The following is an 18,648-nucleotide window of genomic DNA, read 5'->3' as shown; positions in this document are numbered from 1 at the left end:
TGTTATAAAATCAAAGAATAATAACTCCCTTGAAGAGAAACCTTAGCAAAGAGAGGACTTGGAATGTTCTGTCGAATACTTTTTATCTTTAAAGACTTTTCACAAATCTTTATTGAGTAAAAGGAAGGAGGGTGGGTATATTGTAGAATTAGGATAGTCTTACTGTATGTCTAATCTGATCCCTTGGCTGGTGCCACAAAGATCCATATTTAGTTCCTGCCATTCAGTTTCCATGGTCTTCCTTGCATCAGAGCGTCTAACTTACCTGATTCACCCTATGGTTATATAGCTGCTAAATCAGCTACTATACTTAGCTACTAGGGAAGCATTGGAGCATGCATCTGGGAGTAGGGGCACAAAGCAGAGCAGCTTACAGGTGGTCTGAAGTAGGTAGGTGGCAGCTGAAAGCACAGCCTGAGGAACACATCTATCTCTAATTGAGCTCCCTGTGACAAGGTTACCCTATGAAGGGCATTCCCATGCTGACATTACTCTCCCTCCTGCAGTAAATCTTTGACATGGGACTTTTCCTATGTGGCCTGTTTATGGGTTTCTGCAGAAAGTGAAGTAGAGCTTCAGGAGGAGGAGGTGAGCGATATGCAGATTTTCCACTCTGTATTCTCTGTCAAGCACAGTGGCAGGGGAGAAAGCAGAGCAGCGTAAGTTTTCTCTCTGTGCTTGGAAATCCTTCCTTAAGAGAGAGTTTTGGATGCTGCTGATAAAAAAGGCAGAGGGAGTTTCTTGCATTGCAGCTCCATTGGGGCCCTAGAATTATCTAGCTATAAAAAGGGTAAAAAAATAACTAGCCCAATTTTTTTTTCTTGTATACTACAGCTTTTGTGTGAAGAAACATTACTCAAAAAAGCTGAACTGTCTCTCTTACAGGTTATAAAGCTACATGTGAATGTAAGAGCAGAACAAAACATGCTTAATGGGGTAGGTCTGTTTCCTGCTTCTGTTGAAAATTGTGACCAAAAATTGTTTGGCAAACCTATGCATTATGAATTGTTATTGTCTTGCCTTGGTAGTATTAGGCTGTGCTGTGATGACTGGGTGGCTGTAGTTTACTTACTGTGTGCATGATGTGAAAGAAAAGCCAGGACACGAGTAGCCTGTTCCATCACACGTGACACTTGCATTCACTGCTTAAGATCACTGCAGTGTGAACTTGTCCGAAGTTCCTTGAAGAAGAAAACGTAGTCTCTGAATACATACAGAACAATAGTTTTTGTCTAAATTTTGGTATTTGATTATGCATGCCTTATCTAAAGAAATTAATTTAATTTGTAGCTAATAGCCTATACCACAGGTAAATATTTTTTTCCAGATAGGTAGTTTGTAGGTTTAGGGTTTTTTTTAATCGGTACATGACATATGATTTATGAGATGGATATGGACTGAGATGGCAGTAAATTGGGAGCCATTTAAAAAGGAGTGAAGAAGCGTCTGGTTTCATGCGTTGTGAACTTTTTTTTTTCCCAGTTACTTTAGGGTGTAGGATCCAAGATGTAAGCATGTGTGGATACAAGCATATAATAACTACCTGTTCTTTTTTGCAAACATAGTTTAAAAAGTCTGTCAGAAAAAGTTGTTGACAGTTTTCTTTGGGTTTGAGTGGTTTTTGTTCATTTAGTTTTAAATCCTCTCCTTCTTTTCTTTCATGTCCATATAATATTTTTTTGTTTTGTTTCATTTGTGGGGTGCTTTTTTTTCCTGTCATTGGAAGTTACCATCTGCTAGCTCATAGTTTATCTTTGCTATTTATTCCTACAGCTAATATTGTACTCTTGGTTGCATTACCTCCTGTATCTTTTTCTGTGAATGATCATCTGTGATTTTCACCCACGTGCTTTATTACTCCTTTTATTCTGTTCTTCCTCCTTCCAGGAACTCCATTTCTTATCACTGCACTGGTGTCAGACCATCTCCACTCTCCATTTTTTTCTTCCAAAGTCATATAAAATACTAGTGTAAGAGAAATTTCTGGTTAAATCTAGATGCTTTAAAACTGAACTATTGAACTTTGCTTTTAATGGCTTTTTGAGAGAGAAATTGCAAATTTTCTTCTTAAATCAGAGCTGGTATGGTACTGTTGTGACAGTTTTTCCCTCCTCCCTCAGCATGGGTTCTTACAAGCCCGTGCATGTTTTTATGACTTTTGCCTTTTATTTTCAGGATTCAGACTGCTCAAAAGAAACTTCACAGAACTCCAGTATATACACAGTCAAAAACCAGAGTTCAACGGACAGTACCGTAAAAGCAACACAGTCTCTTTCCAACAGTACAACAGTTGCTGAAGCTGTTAACAGTCTTAAGATGCATGTTACAATTCTCAATTTATTCACATGGATTGTGCTGCTCAACTTGCCATCTCTAATTTATTGGTTAAAAAATCTCAGGTAACTTCTTAAATTGCCAGTAAGGTGGACAAAAAGAATAAGACAGAAAAAATTGTGTATGTTTGACTCTTTACATTATTAGCTACCTTATAGTATCAAAGACTTCTGTTAATTATAATTGTTTTTTCTATGCAATCTGGTTTACGTTATGGTATAAGTAGGTGTTAAGTGAATCAGTGATATGCTGAAGGAAGTAATGATTCAGAAAGGATTTAAAGCCAGGCTGTGATGCCATATACATTTCACGTATGTGTGTTGTTATCAGCACATGCTTGTTCCCAACTTGGATTTTATTTGGTAGCCTAGTTTAGAAGTAACATGCTTTTTAAACCATTTTTTCCAGGTACAGTGTTAGACTTGATCCTGATCCATGTAGATCTACAGCTATTATCCTCGTATGCATTTTAGAAATTCTCATGAATTCAAGTACTTCTGAAGTGAAATCAAGGTACTGTAGCCCAACCCCCAGTTTTTGTTTTCCTGCTTCTTCGTTACTACTTCCCTTTCTGTGGTAAATCTTAATTTATGCTGCACAGACATGTAAGTGTTCAGCCTACATAGAGATTCATAAACTCATATGGCTAAATCTTAAAGACTGGGTAAAATGCATGCAAATTACCTGTAGTTCAGCTAAGTGGAGAAAATCACTGGTATTTACCGCATGGACTTAAATGAAGTATTTGCTATCTAAACAATCAGTTGCATAAAGACTTCTTTAACAGTGACTTTTTCATTCACAATTCATTGTATCCTTCCAAATGTTGCAGAATCTTAATACATTTAGCAATTATTGTCAGAAAGTTACAAGGAAAAGTGAATTCTAAACCATTATAGTTATGTCCTTGTAATTTCCCCTCATGGGCACACTTGTGGAAATGTAACATGCTTTCTACCAGATTAAGAAGTTTTGAGCACTTGGTTTTGCTGACAGGTAGAGCCTTTCTTGTTCAGATATAAAATTAGTGCCTCATGGAAGACAATAAATAATAACCAATGTAGTTTATCCTCTTGACTGGTACCTGTTAACCCAAATGATCTAAAGCATTAAATCTTTCTTTGTTACGGAGAACTTATTTCTATATTAATATAAGAATATTCTACAATGACTTTTTTTTTTAGCCTTTTTGAATAATTGCTCTTGCTTATGCATCAGTTGTTAGTGCCCATTATGCCTATTTGTTCTGTTTTAAAAATGAACAAATCCTTGAAATCTATAAATTATTTTTCAAAAGAAAGTGAAATATGGTATTTGTGTACTTTCTGCAAGTATGGCTATAAAAATGGCAATTTTTTCTTTATATTCTTACAGTAAACTCTTGAAGATCGCAGCCAAAGTTCCACTCCCTTTGTCTGTTGCAATGTTGGCCTTTGGACGAATGCATTTATACAAAGTACCACACTTCGTAACCCTTTCTCTTCTTCTACATGTGCTGTGTTGTATTGTGTAATGTTCATTATACATAGGAAGAACAGTGCAGTCTAGAAACTTAACACTGGAAATGGGGCAAATTTCAACAAAGAAATGTCTCTCTTAATATCATCAGTAGTTTACATTATGTGCGAAAGAGGACAGAACTGTGAATACTTCATGAAAAGTTCGTGGTTCTGTTCATGTTGCTTAGAAAGCTTTTTTATGCTGTTTATTTCCTGACTCTGAAAATTAAGTGAATTAACTATGTGTATGTGTGTAAGCACATAAATCATATTAGTGTAACATCTCAATACTCTGTTTGCCTTGGAGACACTTTGATATTTCACTATACTTCTTTGTTGAAACAGACTTTTTTTTACTCAGTATGCCATACAGTGCGTATGTTCTGAACTTGCATCTCTTGCAGATCTAAAATATGCTGGTTAAAACTCAATATATTTCAAGCACACTGTGACTATCACAAAAATACACAGCCAAGTATACTTTCAGTCATTTTATGCTACATTTAAAAGCTGCCAGTTGTGTCTAGACAAACTAGAATGTACTGCTTATATAGAACTGTTATTTCTATCAAATCATTTGTTCAATCAGTGTGAGTTGAACATTTGTGAGATTATTGAAAGTCTTACACATTTTACTTTTTCTGAGAGTGAGAAAACAACAATATTCTGTGTAGCTTTCTATTCAGGAAGGATACCAGCAGATTCATAAACAATTTGCTGTAATGTTGTTTTAAAACATTGCCAGTTTTCTCTGGAATTTTGTCAATTCTGAAATTACTCCTTGGACCTTGTCCGTATGTAGAAGCTAGCAAACATTGAGGTATGGTGTGAGTTCACAGTGCAGTTGCTGTACTGCACTGTTTCCAAGCAGACAAGGCAGGTTTTTTTTCCTATTGTAAATGGAGAATCAACTGTCTCATAATAAATGTCCATAAGTGAAATTAATGTGGAATAGTTACAACACTGCAAATTCATGCCCTGCCAGACAGTGCTGACTTCCTCACGTGGACAAACTCTTCGTAATAATGGGACATACTGACCATAATTATTAGCTCTGTATACAGTATTATCTTAGTGCCTAGATGCTACAGTGACTGCCATTTATAATAAAGCCTAAATTAGCTATGTGTAAGGAATTCTGTCCCCTGGGTATGTGTTTTGCCAACAGAAGAAATCTCAGTAGCCATTAGGTTAAAATGATGTATTGATTCTGTGTAGAGATGAGCCTACCAGCTGTCTCCACTCTGACATACCCGTTATCTTCATGTGGAAATACTAGACCAGCTCAATTGTCTTACATGACTAATAAGAGGTAATCTGCTACCCACAGTCAATCAAGTATATTCTTGATATAGTAGTACAGCCAGCCTGACCCATTAATTTTATCGTAGCTCATTAATCTTGCCTGAAGTGCCTCAGTTCTAGCGTGTTGTTAGGGTCAATTCATTTACGCTGGCTGGAAAGTCTTAATTCACACAGTGACTTTCCAAAATGAAGGACAAATGTGAAGTAGGCACCTGTTTTGTCCGCTTATACACAAGTCAGCAGTTCAAGCTATCACTAAGTCATTAAAACTGCTTTAACTGAGTAAGATTATTGTAGTTAACCAAACCACTGTCACTATTATCAGTAATCTATGTGCTGGTACTCTAGTCTTAACCTTTTTTAAAAAAGGTTGGATTATACATAGTGTTTGTAAATCAGAAAAGTTATTTGAATAGATTATATCTTGATACTTTCTAACCAAATGTATGCTACAGTGTGTGTATATACATATATATAAAAAAAAGATAATTTGTGTGTCTAAATATACTTGTAGCTAAATCCACCAGTTGGTTTAACCTAAAAATTGCTGTTCAGACATAGAATATAGTAGTTTTTCTGCTTTCAAATGGCTGTGAATTAAAGATGGTGGCAGAACTGCACTGGGGCTGGTAAAAGGCTGTCTGTGAAATGTGCAGGATCTGATTTCTGTGGAAGATAATTTTCCTTGGCCTTCATGGTTCTTTTGGCTTGCTACTGTATTTTACTCCTGATTTTGTTTTGCCATCTTAATGGGCTCTTTAAGCATGAATCCATTTGTTGGAGCTGTTGGTGGAATAAAATAATAATCAGAATAAGGAGAGCAAACAGTTTCTGCATGTGTAGTAGTTTTGATAGCTTCCAAAATCTGCCACAGCTGGAAACTTCTGAATAACAGCAGCATAGAATAACACCAATTTTTTCATTTAATTATGTCTTTGAAGCTGAGAATTGCATTGATAGTTATCACTCTTCATGAAATGGGTTACAAAATCTTGCATAGATTCCTACCTGATTTTCAAGTTGGAGATAGGAGCAGATATAATCCTGAGTCTGAGATGCCAGATGACAGAATTTATCACGTCTCCCCCAATGCTCCTTTTTTTCAGAGATGATTTACCTTCACTGGGGAAGGAGGGGAAGTCTTACTGCTACTTTGGATTTATATGCATTCTGTGTCATTTGCTAGACGAAAACTGTTATCAGAGATGTGCATCGTGGACTGTGTAACTTCAGCTGTTTGAGTGATTAGGTGTCTAATGCCAGCTAGATTTTCTACATAATCAGTAGAGGGGGATGGGATTAGAACAAGTCCAGAGAACAATTCATCCTGTTCTAAGATACAATGAATGATCCTACTTGCCATTCTGAAAAAGACAAGATTTTATAACAGTCTAAAATTGTTTTTCAGGTAAAATACAATGATTGTTTGTTGTTACTTTCAGAGAAGAGGCTTCTGTTACGTGAATTTCTAGTTCTGCCACTGTTCACAATTATAATCTCAGTAGAAATGTAGTCTAACCCACTACAAAGACTTTTAATTGTGTGGATGAGGAAGGGTAAATATTACTGAAATATTCTTTATTATGAGTAGGCTGCATTTATAAAACAGCTGTTGCAAATATATTGTAATGTCTCTTAGTACCTGTAAATTAAAATTCCAGTTTATTCTTCAAACTTTAGATTATCTAGACTGTGCGGGAGGAGACCAAGACACAAATTAGCTTGTAATCAATTAGGTCTTTGCTCTGTAAGGGAAGATTTCTATTAACATGCAGACCCAAATTCTGTTGTTCTCTCCTTTTTCAGAAGTTGGGGTATTAATTTTGCAAAACCACTGTTCTTCATCCATGTGGATGTCCACCACATTTAGATGGAGATTGTTTTATCAATCAAGCATTTAGGTTGAGATTAAGCCACCATTTTTTTTGGCTTGTACCTCAGGATGCATTCAAAATAAGAACTATTTGTGTGGCTATTTCCTAATATTTTTTTATAAGCTACCAGAAACAGAACAAAAAAACCAGGGTAAGAACCTGGACTACCAAATGTCACTAATTTTAGGTACAGCATACATGTACAGCTGAATCTTTGGTAGGGGCAAAGCTTTTAGTGACATCTCCGTCCCCTGAAATGCTCTTGAAGTCTATAACCTTTTCTGGTTGATATGATCAAACATGTGTTCCTCATAGTCTTATCATGCTGCAATCATAGTAGCTACACCTGTGGCTAACAGTTCATAAGAGGTCTATATTTGTCTGGTAAGGAAAAACCGTTACCTCTTAACTGGAATTACCAAATGTACATTGAAACCGAATGAATGAATGTTGTCCAAAGGTGGTATTTCCAGTTTTGATTTAGAAGTTGGTTGTGGGTATGTCATGTTTCAGCATCCTGTTAAAAGGGAGATTGGTTTTTTTTTGTTTTGGTTGGGGTGTTTTTTGTTTGGTTTGTTTTGTTAAAAAAAAAAAATATTGCAGTAAATGGAATTTAAGTTAATTTTTATTTCTAATATTTAGAGTTCTGCTGTGATTTTGGTTTTGAGTAAGCTGATAAATGTAGCAATTCATTCAAAAATATTGATTTGCTAAGTTTTAAAACAAACAAATGAATAACACAACAAAATCCTAAACAGTGTAGTAGTAATATGCTGCAGAAGACATAGAGACTGCCTGTATGTCTAAGTGCACTCTTCAACTATAACCTAATTGGGCTACCTTTTAAACTCAGTGTTTAAAAAAATAAAATGTATTGATACTTAAAAAAAACCCCAAAAAAGCAGTTGCATATGTCAGTATTTGATACAAAGTCTAATTTTCCATGTGTTTGCCAGTAACAAGGTTATGAACTTGTTACTTGTCTTTTTTCTGAAATCTTATACATCTGCTTCTAAGCTTTGTCAGGACAGAATAAAGTCAGTTATGTGCCTGTGAATAAATGTAAACATTTGAGAAGCTTTCATTTGATCAAGTTTATTTCAATACAGTCATGAGTGTGTTTAGACTTTTGTGTTAATCATACTGAGAAAAAAACTAGCCATTTACAGACCTTCAATACTCTTGAGTTACTGAAAATGTTTTTGGAAGCAGTTATATTGTCTGTACAATAATTGTGCTGGTGTTTTAAGTCACTCAGCTACTAGAAAATTGTTAGCTGTAAAACAGACTAAATTCTTAATGCTTATTTTCCATTTTGTGATGAATGTTAGTCACTTAATTTACAGCTTTGGCTCTCTACATCTCTTTTTTCTGGGAGATAATCAAGCTAGCTTTCATAAGCACTTAGCACTGTACTGTAAAAGGTTTTAAAACTTTCATCACCATTCCTTTAGGGGAGACATACTTTTGTCACCAAAGCTACATGCTGCTCTTGTATACCTCTGGAGATGTGTGCCAATGAATGACAATTGAAAACAGATTCTTTTTTATGTTAAAGTAAAATAGTTTTTCTACTTTTTTTTTAGAGCCAGAAATCTGCCCAGCACCTCAATTTTTCAGATATCTAAGCAGGTAACTGCCTCAAATATGTGCTTATTGCCTTGTAGCATGAAAACCTAAGTCAAAGCTGTGATGTTTTGACTTTAATTTTGCTTAAGATTTAAGGTCTCATTCTGCATTCTTAAATGCAGACAGATTTTGCTGCTTATGCTGGCATAAACAAATCTTGTAAGCATGGCCTCTCTACAGTTATTGGCAGGTTGCATTCTAGATTCTGTAGGAATCTGTGTGGTATCAGAGCTAATTTTAGGTCTATAAAAGTCAGGAATGGCCCACACAAACTTGTTATTTTGCGGCACATCATTCCAGTTCCTCCTTCCATACGTCGTTATCCTTGGTTTGCAGTATCCTTCCACTGTAGTACAAAACATAATGTTCACAGTAATTGTAGGTACCATGACTGACCTAGTGAAGATAAACAGCAGCTGTCCGGTAGACTGTTTTTCTATTGCAGTTTCGCATGTTTGTTGAAATACCAGCAAAGACTTTTTTCCCCTCCAACCTAAACAATTTCAGGGTATATATATATATATATAAAGTATCAAATGTGCCAGTATGTTGATGTTTAGTTTTATAAAATGCTAAGTACACTATTTCGGGATCAATTCAGGCTTCAGTATTTTCCACTTATGTCACTTGGAGTGTGAAAACAGTATTTGAGACTGCAGCACCTGACAACTGAAATATTTTACATAAGTCTACAAGTAGTAGATGTGACATAAATAATTAGAGTGCCAGACCAAAACTGAAATGTGAAATTCCTCACTGTGACTTTAAACTTGTAGCTTTCTAGAGCAAGAAAAATACTGTGCCTTAAACCAGTAAATGAATACACTCTAACTGTAGCCTGTGGACTTCTGTAGCCTTATATTTGATTTTTGAAGTTGACCAAAAATATTTGTGTGGATCATACTGAAACTTGATTTGGGACAAATTATTAATTATTAAAAAATTATTTTGACCCCCTTTTACTGCACTTACAGAAATGAAGATTTTATGACAAGTACAGTATATTTGTGGTTTGGAATCACACCAACCAAAGTCAGAAAGCTTTAGCTGACCTTAATTTCTCAAATCTTTCTATTGTGGCAAAAAGAAAAATAAGGAAGGAAAACTAGTCTCAGATGTCTGTCTCAACTTCCAAGTCTGTGTGTCAAATTATTTTTAAAAATTTTGTTCTTTAGTTTCTTCAAAATAAAAAAATCCTCTAATTGTAGTTTAAGCAAAATATTGTGTTTCAATCAATATCTACACCAGTGTGAGAAGAAAACTAGATGGGGGTGGGGTTGGTTGGTTGTGTTAAAGCTCCAGAAGTTTTGAATAACAAATTTTACTTTTTAGGAAAAAAAATTCATATATAAAACCCTGAAAGGTTTTGGGAGGGGAAGAAAAAAAAGGTTTATACATTCTGTTCTTCTCAATTCATTAAAGAAAACCAGAAATAGCCAAGATCTTAAAATCTTGTTTTGATATAGTAGAAGGATTTCTTATGTCTGTTTCTTAATATGAAGAGCTCAGGAAAAGCCACTACTGGCTTTCCTTATGCGTCGCTACAGGATTCTTTGTATGTTTTGAACAAAACCCCCCAAATTCTGACTTTTCCCCCACCTTACTATTAGTACTATGTAATACTGAATCTTGAATAAAGATGCTATCTCAAAGCTTATCATTGGACTGTGGATATTTAGATATGCACACAAAATGATTGCCTGTCAGCTGATCACAATAATTGTTTGAAGCAATATGAATCAAAGTTATTAACCCTGTTTTGTTGAGAATTAACGTGAACCGGGCTGCCACAATGCTGCTGATGCTGTGGCGCAACAGATAACACGCAATTTTTGTGTCTTCCCTGCTACTTCCTTCTGTATGTTAGTTCAGGACTTTTAAAAGTCTTGTCCCGGTCACCTAACCTTCTTTTCTTTCTTTTGTGATGATGTTGTTTCAGTAATCCTAGCCATTGTTGATTTCCTAGCTACAGGAATTAAAAGTATTAAAAGAGAGGGCAGAACTACCTTTAAGGCCTTTATATATGATGATTAATCCAGAAAAACTGTGTAACCTAGGCCTAGTAATTTGATTCCCTTCTTACCTTTTAGTTGGTTTTCCAAGCACAAAGACAGAATAATGTTGGCCAAAATACCTGTTTAGGGTAATTGGGGGGGAAGGAGGGGCTGTTATTTGTTGTGTTTTAAGAGGACTTAAAACTTTGAAGACCATATATGTAATTTTTTTGAAAAATCTATCGCTTCACAAGCAACCTGTCTTACATGTTTTTACCTCTTCCTCTGTTTTCAGTTCTTATATAGCTAGTGTAAATCCAGTGTTGTAGGTGGAGCTAACTCTTAATTTTACGTCAGGTAAAATTTATCCTTTAACAGGTTTGTAGAGATATTGACAGGGTCTTATCTATAAATGTTTAAATAATGCTATAATAAATTATTGTGCTTATTAAAATGTTTATAACTGAATTCTCAGATACAGGTCATGCAGTGTGTGATAAGCTTTGGCGAAGTCCTTGTCTTGTGAGATGCTGAGAAAACCTTGGAGAATAGGTATTTTCAGCTAATGTTGAATTTGCTGAAAGCTGAAATCTCAGAATCTTTAAAAACTGTGCTTTTAGATACTGGTACTTTTTTGTTGAAGTTGAGGGCAACTTGAGTGGGAGCTACTCTAGGATGTTTGTATTTTGTTTGGTGGCTTCCCTGTCTGCAGTGTATATTTCACTTTTTTTTAATTTGTCTTTTTTTTACCTAAGTGTGCATGATTTAAGAGTACACTGTATAGTATATGCTCTGCTAAATAAACACTTCTGTATATTTTTATATGGTTGCATTAGTACAAATGGTTGTAATTCACAAAAAGTGCCACTTGCCAGTCATACTCTGTAGAGTGTTGTGAATGTTACCTGTACTTTTGTTGTACAAACACGCTAATGAGTGTTGTGATGAATGTTTGCCTTTAGTCTTTGCTCAGGTACTCACTTGGAGCAGTTTGGTGCTTTTCCTTCTCACTTGTAATACTTGGGATTCTAAGCAGAAAATAAAAACAGTGAACAAAAGCATTGTGGTTAGAGCAGTACTTTAAGTATCAGATACTTTTTTTCACCTCTTGAGTAGAATACAATAAAGATCATAACTGATGAAGCTTGTCTCAATGTCTTAGCTCACGCACCTTAGGCTGTTATACCTGCCTTGCTATCGTGAATGGGAAATGCAATAAAATGGAAAATATTTGCTGAATAATATAGTTTATATAGAGTATCATATGTATAAAACTTGTTCTTGGCTAAACTAATTAGTTTTAAATTTGCCCTTTGTTCTAGAACAAGATTTTTACCTTTTTGAAGTAACTGGCATGAAACTGAACAAGCAATGCTATGAGCATTTTCAGCTTCAGTGCAATTTAATTCAAACATATGAATATTACTTACTGTGCCATAAGGGCTATATAATTAGTATAACCACTTTAAAAAGATTTGATTTACTGAAGATATGTGTCTATATACATAATTTATCAAGAAAACCTAATGCTTAAATTTGGCCACATTAAAAAGGCAGCACACTGACATCTGGCTTGGAAAGCATTTGTTAAACTAGCTACTGTTCTCAAAAAAGGATGCAATTTTGTCCAATCAGTGTAACTCTAATAATAGTATTTTAATATGAATGTGTTCCGCTTATATTTGACTTTCACTGAAGGAAAGAGCTATAATGAAATTATCTTTAAAAAAAACCAAAACCAACCCACACTACAATGAGCACTAAGTCTGAACAGTTTTACCTCAAGCAGTTTCTCGAACACTTAGATCAGTAAGTAACAATACAAATTTGTGAGGTTGGGTTTTTTTTTTTAAGACAGCTTACAGAAAATATATGCTAATTGAATCTCTTGCATATCTGCATATTTCACCAGTCAACCAAACTGCCTAAATTCCTACAGTAGTAAAACTTGTTAATAAAAAATAAATCTACAGCTGACTTTGGTATGTTTTACTAGCTGAATATACTGCATAATCTCCAGTTTTTTCTTTTTAAATAAATTAATAAAAGAATTGAGGGGAAGAAAACTGCCTGCTTTTCTGGCCTTTTTTTTTTCTTTTTTTTTTTTTTTTCTTCTAAATAAGGAACTAAAATCTAATCCCAAACTGTAAATCAAGCCTTTTCCCCTTCCTGTCATTTCCTCTAGAGGAACATATTTCTACTTCTGGTTGATTTAGAAGGTAAATTATGCAAAACATTAAACTAGAAATAAGTATCTACCTAGAAAATCAACAAAGAAAGTTCCCTTACATTGGGGCCTGCCTTTTTACAAGTTCTTCTGTTGCTACTGCTGTTCTGGTTCTTGATGAGTCTATGATCTGGAAGTTGTCTATTATGAAAGTAATGGATGAGTTTTGACGGATTTTCTTTTATGTGTGTGTGAATTTTTTTTTCACTCTAAGTCTGTAGGATAATATGCAAGCTGGGTAAGTTGACTTCTTGTGGTTTAACCCCAGCCAGCAACTAAGCACCATGTAGCCTCTTGCTCACTTCCCCCCCACACCCAGTGGGATGGGGGAGAGAACTGGGGCAGGGAAGAAAAAGTAAAGCTCGTGGGTTGAGATGAACACAGTTTAATAGGACAGAAAGGAAGAAAATAACAATAATGATAATGACAATAGTAATAATAAAAGAATTGGAACATACAAAACAAGTGATGCACAATGCAATTGCTCACTACTCATGGACTGATGGCCAGTTAGTTCCCGAGCAGTGATCCCCCCAGGCCAACTCCCCCCCCAGTTTATATACTGGGCATGATGTCCCATGGTATGGAATACCCCTTTGGCCACTTTGGGTCAGCTGCCCTGGCTGTGTCCCCTCCCAGCTTCTTGTGCCCCTCCAGCCTTCTTGCTGGCTGGGCATGAGAAGCTGAAAAATCGTTGACTTAGTCTAAACACTACTTAGCAACAACTGAAAACATCAGTGTTATCAACATTCTTCTCATATTGAATCTAAGACTTAACACTATACCAGCTGCTAGAAAGAAAATTAACTTTATCCCAGCTGCAACCAGGACACTTGTATTTTTGTATGTTACTGCAGTCATGAAAATAACACTGCTAGGATTTTGTTTGCTGTGTTGCTAATGATGTTTGGATGTCCACAATGTTGCCTGCCTGGAAGGGCGGGGTTAGGTTTTTGTTTTGTTTTCAAAATTTAAACCAAAGAAGGATGTAAAGCTTCTAGTGAGAAATAAACAACAGTAATTTGGAGTAAGATAATGGCCAAAAATCTTTAGTTTTAACATGTCTATATAGAGATATATTTTATATGATACTAACTAAAGTATCATCTAAATAATGGAGAGAAGAGTATAATGAAATTATAAGCAAAAAAAATTCAGCAGCTTTGAGATGAAGAATGCTATGAAATAAGGCCATGGTAAATTAGCATAGTCCTTCTTGCAGTCTTTGCCTTAGTTTCTAGTCTGACAGGAGGATATTAGCTGCTGATAAAATCAGGGTAGGAAAGCAACACTTCCATTAAAATGTTAAGATTTTGGATCTTGAAACAGACCTTTCTTTTCTCTCTCTCTCCAGCATCAAGAAAATGATCCATATCTCATCTTGCTTGAAAACCATTCAGCCAGCTGTAATTATCTGTTAGTCACCATTCTGGAGATATGGCTAATTACTTTTAATTAAAATATTTTGATACAGCTCTGCTATCTCTGTTGGGAATTGTTTTAAACTTATTATATGCTTACCAACAATTTTCTGTAATATGGCTTAGGGAGGAGGAATTTGCACTGCACTGTTCAATAGCAACAGGTCTTAAGAGTATTAAGGATGAAATTCTCAAGAGTCTTTATGTCATGGATGGAAATGGAATCATTACTGTATTTTTGAACTCCTGCTAACGTCATTGACACCCACCTACAGTCCACTAGAAATATAAGTGCAGAGATCAGTTTGTTCACAGATTACAAGGAGACTAACCAAGAAGGGGCAAGCCAGAGCCAAATTCACTGGTAAGCTTTATTTTAAAGAACGTGAAAGGGAGATTTGTTTCTTTTTTTTTTTTTTTTCCCCCTTGGATCAGGTTGTGAAATGGGTCTCTAGTATATTGTACCAGGCTGTATTATTATTGCACTTATTAATGTATGTAGTACACTCTCATGCAATTTTTAAAATTGAGGTATCTGGATCTCAAGCCGTATTTTTGCATTCACCTTGGAGTACACAAAGATCTGATGCTGTAGCTAATGAGCCAATGAAAATGGCTGTATGTAATAACAAATGTAAATATTTTCTGTTAAATGTCATACTAGTCCCTCAAAAAGAGAATTGTGTCTAGAAATAGCTGTGGTATGGGAAATGCTTCTTTAGAATAATTTGTTCTTCCTAGTACATTAGTACTAGGAAAACAAAAAAAAGTTAACAGCACAGTAGGCAGATCTTCCTCCCATGGATAAATTATTTTCAGTGCTCCACTGTATTGTCATGCTTGCTCTATTTGTTACCAGTGTAGTTACTCTGTAGGACTTATGGAGCCTGGTTCATTGTCCTTCTTACAGATAGTCTGTTCATCTCTTCAACATGTGGAAGGTGGTACTCCTGGGTCTATATACAGTATTGGCTGTGAGAGGATTGGCAAAGGGTGCTCCTTTCCAACCAGAAGAAAAATGGAAACCTCTAGATAACCCTAGAAACAGAGACCTGGTAAGGAAATGCTGCAAGAAAGATAGCATAAGTTTTGTGGGTTTTTTTTCTGTTTTCCATTATGAGAGTTTTTATCTTCCAAATTTAAAGGTAAAAGGGGCCCATTAAATGTAATGTTAGTAACTGTGCACTTTGTATAGTCAATAACCACAGCTGGTTGAGCATTCTTCAGTCAAGATGTACCCCTTAACTGAAGAGACCTTCTTGGTGTGCAGTAGTGCATAAAACTTCCTTAGATCTCCATCCAGCAGCTTTAGTTTTTAAAAATGTATTTTGATTATACAACCACTTGTTTTATGAAACAGAAGAGGAATTATTATTACGTTTCTCTCTAATGTGTATTGTGTTGCTGCATGTTGTTTGATCTTCTGAAAGTACAAACAAGTTTGCATCTGACGCAGTCGTGAACAGTGGCTAAAGATCTTAAAGTTAATTATAGCTAAGAAAATATCACTAACGGAACATTTGCAAGATCTTATAAGGAATTTGCGAAGGAAAAATAATTGGTTTCCCACAATTTTTCCTCACTTAAGAAGCATTAATTTCTACTTTTAAGTGATCTAAGGGGCCTGTTCAAATCAGCTGCCCACTGTTGTTAACTCTTGGAGAACATTTCTCTTAGAGAAATGTGTAACAGAACTGTACTGTTTGCCCTCAGCAAGGGTTTTGCTGTGCCTATTTTATAAGGGATACAATTTGAATCCTCTGTGGTTCACTGGGGAGCATAGATGATGGACACCACGTAAGGTGTACAAGCCATGGATGGAGTGGACATGTCTGAATTATGTTGCCTGTATTGTACCAGTTCATGATCAAAATAGAGGATTTCATCCCACATAGGAACAAATATTACATCTACTTTGTGTCAGTAGAAATAATTAATCTCTGTCGGGCATGCTCTGTTTTCACATATGAAATATGTTCAGTTTTTCAGAATGCTCCAGGCTTATTTTTCGGGCAGGGGTCTTGATCTCAGAAAGTTCCCAGCTACTTTCACTATGAACAATGAAGGACCAAGGCCTGTTGTGTTCTACTCAGATCCTATTGCTTCTGCATTTGCAGATTATGAAGAAAGGAAAAATTCTTTTCCAAATTATTTTAAAGGCTGAAAGATGCTGCTGACCAAGGTAAAAGAAGATGCCTTTTCCTCTAACATTGTTACATGTAACCTAGTGAAAGATTTGGATTCAAGTGATTCTCATTTCTGTCTGAGTATGAAAACAACTTCTTTTTCAGAGGAAATTAAAAATGTAGCACCTTAACTCTTGCCTGAAGTAGGTTTAAAATTCTTGAGGTAGAGATATATGACATATTTACTGCTTTGGTAAAATAACACATGGTGCTTGTGCAGAGCTATATAGACCACGCCTTTCGTTCGTTCTTTCTTTTTTTTTTTTTCCCCTTTTTCTCCCTTTTTTTAATGTGGACAAGAATTCTGAAAAAGTACAGAAAATAAAGAATGCAGGTTTTACTTAAGTAACTGATATCAGTAAAATTATTAATTGAGACTAGTCGTTTTCCGTGATATATGTATATTAAGAAAGTTAATTTAGACATAAGATACTGCACTAACAAAGCATACCTCATCTTTTACATCTTTGTCCATTCATGCTGCTTTCCTTATTTCTACCACTAAAAGTGAAGGTTGAATAAAAGGATTGCCAACTTATTCACATCTCTCCATAAATACGAAATAAAATTGAAGTGGGTCAAGCTTGCATTATTAATAAATCCAGTCTCAATTTATAGCAGGTGCTGCTTAGCTATTCTAATCCATGCATAACCATACTCTGTAACAAATAAATCCTTTCACACCTCATTTTGAGAGTCAGTGAATACTTGCAGTTCTGAAGAAAAGTAAATAATTGTTTTCTCCCATTTTACAAATAGGTGAAGATTTCAGTAAGTTTTGAATCTAAGCGTTTTGGTGATTTACCTAGTATCTCAAAGAGATTAATTTGTAATCAATATTCAACTTCGGATTTTTAGCTCTGTCCTGCTCTCTGCCTGCTTAAGTACATCTCTTTTTGTAATCAAAAGCACAGCTCCACTATTCTTATCATGAATCATAATGAAGACTGCAGTCAAATTTTAAAACTAAGTTCTTTTTGCTAAGTGTTTGTGTCAGAGGGAAAAAAAAACCTCAACACACAATGAGTATTGTGCTTGATAAGTAAATGAAAAGGGACTTTAGAAGGGATGCTGTAGCTGTACTGCAAGTTACAGCAGCAGTGAGAAAATTACTGGTGGAAGTAATTTGTCCTACATAATTCAGGATGATCACGGAAGTTCTCTTCAGTGTTCAGAACTGTTCTTTAGAAGTAGAGGTCTGCTGGGCTCAGTTGGGGTATTTCAGCTGGTGTTACCAGGACTTGGTTTGAATTGTACCCTGGTTGCATATAAATATTTATGTATTTGTCTCACATCCTTTTTTTTCCTCTCTTTTTCAGGCATTAAATTTTGAACTTCATGCGAAGTGGTAACCTTCACAGCAAAATATTAGTGCTTTGACTTTTTAACAGTTACTCGACAATTTAAAATTTTCCTCACTGTCACAGTTTTCACCTATGGAATCTGTTCTCATGCTGTATTTAGCACATTTGCTGTCTGTTAACAGACGTGTTATGTTTGGCTACTACAGTTTGCCTAGCAGAATTGTGTTTGTTTAAACGTGAATAAATGAGGAGTGCAACAGCGTCCTTTTAACTGCCGCTAAGCGTCTTTGTTCGAAACTGGTAAATAAATGTTACCCTTCAGTTTATTCGAGCTAGACGTCATGAGGTGTTTTGCAGCAAGTTTCCAGACACCTCTTTTCTGGTTCCCGGAGGGAAGGGGGAAGGCCGGCGCTGGCGGGGACACCTCCCGCCCCGCGGGCCTCACGGCTGCCCGTCCCTCAGCCCCAGCCCCTCCTCAGCCCCAGCCCCTCCTCAGCCCCAGCCCCTCAGCCCCAGCCCCTCAGCCCCAGCTCTGGCCGTGCCCCTGTCGGTCAGTCATCTGTACCGTAACTGTGTAGGAAGCGAAGGAGCCCTTCTCACGTAGAAAACGGCACCCGTTTCCGGGGCAGTAAACGATAACCTGACACTACAGTCGGGCCGGTAAGAGAGGAGTTTTCCTCACGCCTCCTGCCCTGAGGCCGCTGGACCCTCCGAGGCAGCGAGCACCGCAGCAGCGCCTACCGCCGCGGCTGCCCGGGCTCCCCCCGGGCTCGGGAGAGCCTCCGGCCCCAACCGCGTCGGCTGCCGGCTCCCGAGGCGCGATGCTTTCCCCGCCCCAAGGCAGCGGCGCGGGGCGCGGGGCCGGGCCGGGCCGT

General features: G+C 36.4%; 2 protein-coding genes across 4 annotated transcripts in view; both read left to right on the top strand.

The window, feature by feature from the left end:
* The window catches only part of PGAP1 (post-GPI attachment to proteins 1), a 32,649-nt gene extending 22,627 nt beyond the window's left edge, over positions 1-10,022 (top strand). For 2 of the 3 annotated variants that reach the window (XM_010564191.1, XM_010564176.1), the window contains 4 exons: positions 886-936; positions 2,176-2,399; positions 2,743-2,847; positions 3,709-6,351. In XM_010564191.1, coding sequence (XP_010562493.1) covers positions 886-936; positions 2,176-2,399; positions 2,743-2,847; positions 3,709-3,847 — 519 coding nt within the window. In that variant the 3' untranslated portion in view covers positions 3,848-6,351. Of the gene's footprint in view, positions 1-885; positions 937-2,175; positions 2,400-2,742; positions 2,848-3,708; positions 6,352-8,598 lie in introns of those variants that run through there. The other variant, XM_010564183.1, reaches the window with a different exon arrangement.
* Positions 10,023-13,714: 3,692 nt separating this feature from the next.
* Positions 13,715-17,864, top strand: LOC104829715 (chromosome unknown open reading frame, human C2orf66). Its single transcript, XM_010564165.1, has 4 exons — positions 13,715-14,647; positions 15,194-15,338; positions 16,265-16,465; positions 17,789-17,864. Exons 2-3 carry the CDS (start codon positions 15,216-15,218, stop codon positions 16,445-16,447), a joined length of 306 nt encoding a protein of 101 aa, XP_010562467.1. The 5' UTR covers positions 13,715-14,647; positions 15,194-15,215; the 3' UTR covers positions 16,448-16,465; positions 17,789-17,864.
* The last annotated feature ends 784 nt before the right edge of the window (positions 17,865-18,648 follow it).

Source organism: Haliaeetus leucocephalus, unplaced genomic scaffold (genome assembly GCF_000737465.1).
Source record: "Haliaeetus leucocephalus isolate CR32 unplaced genomic scaffold, Haliaeetus_leucocephalus-4.0 Scaffold1, whole genome shotgun sequence".
NCBI classification, from domain to species: Eukaryota; Metazoa; Chordata; class Aves; order Accipitriformes; family Accipitridae; genus Haliaeetus; species Haliaeetus leucocephalus.
Note: the sequence above shows the minus strand (reverse complement) of the source record. Positions and strands in the feature narration are given on the sequence as shown.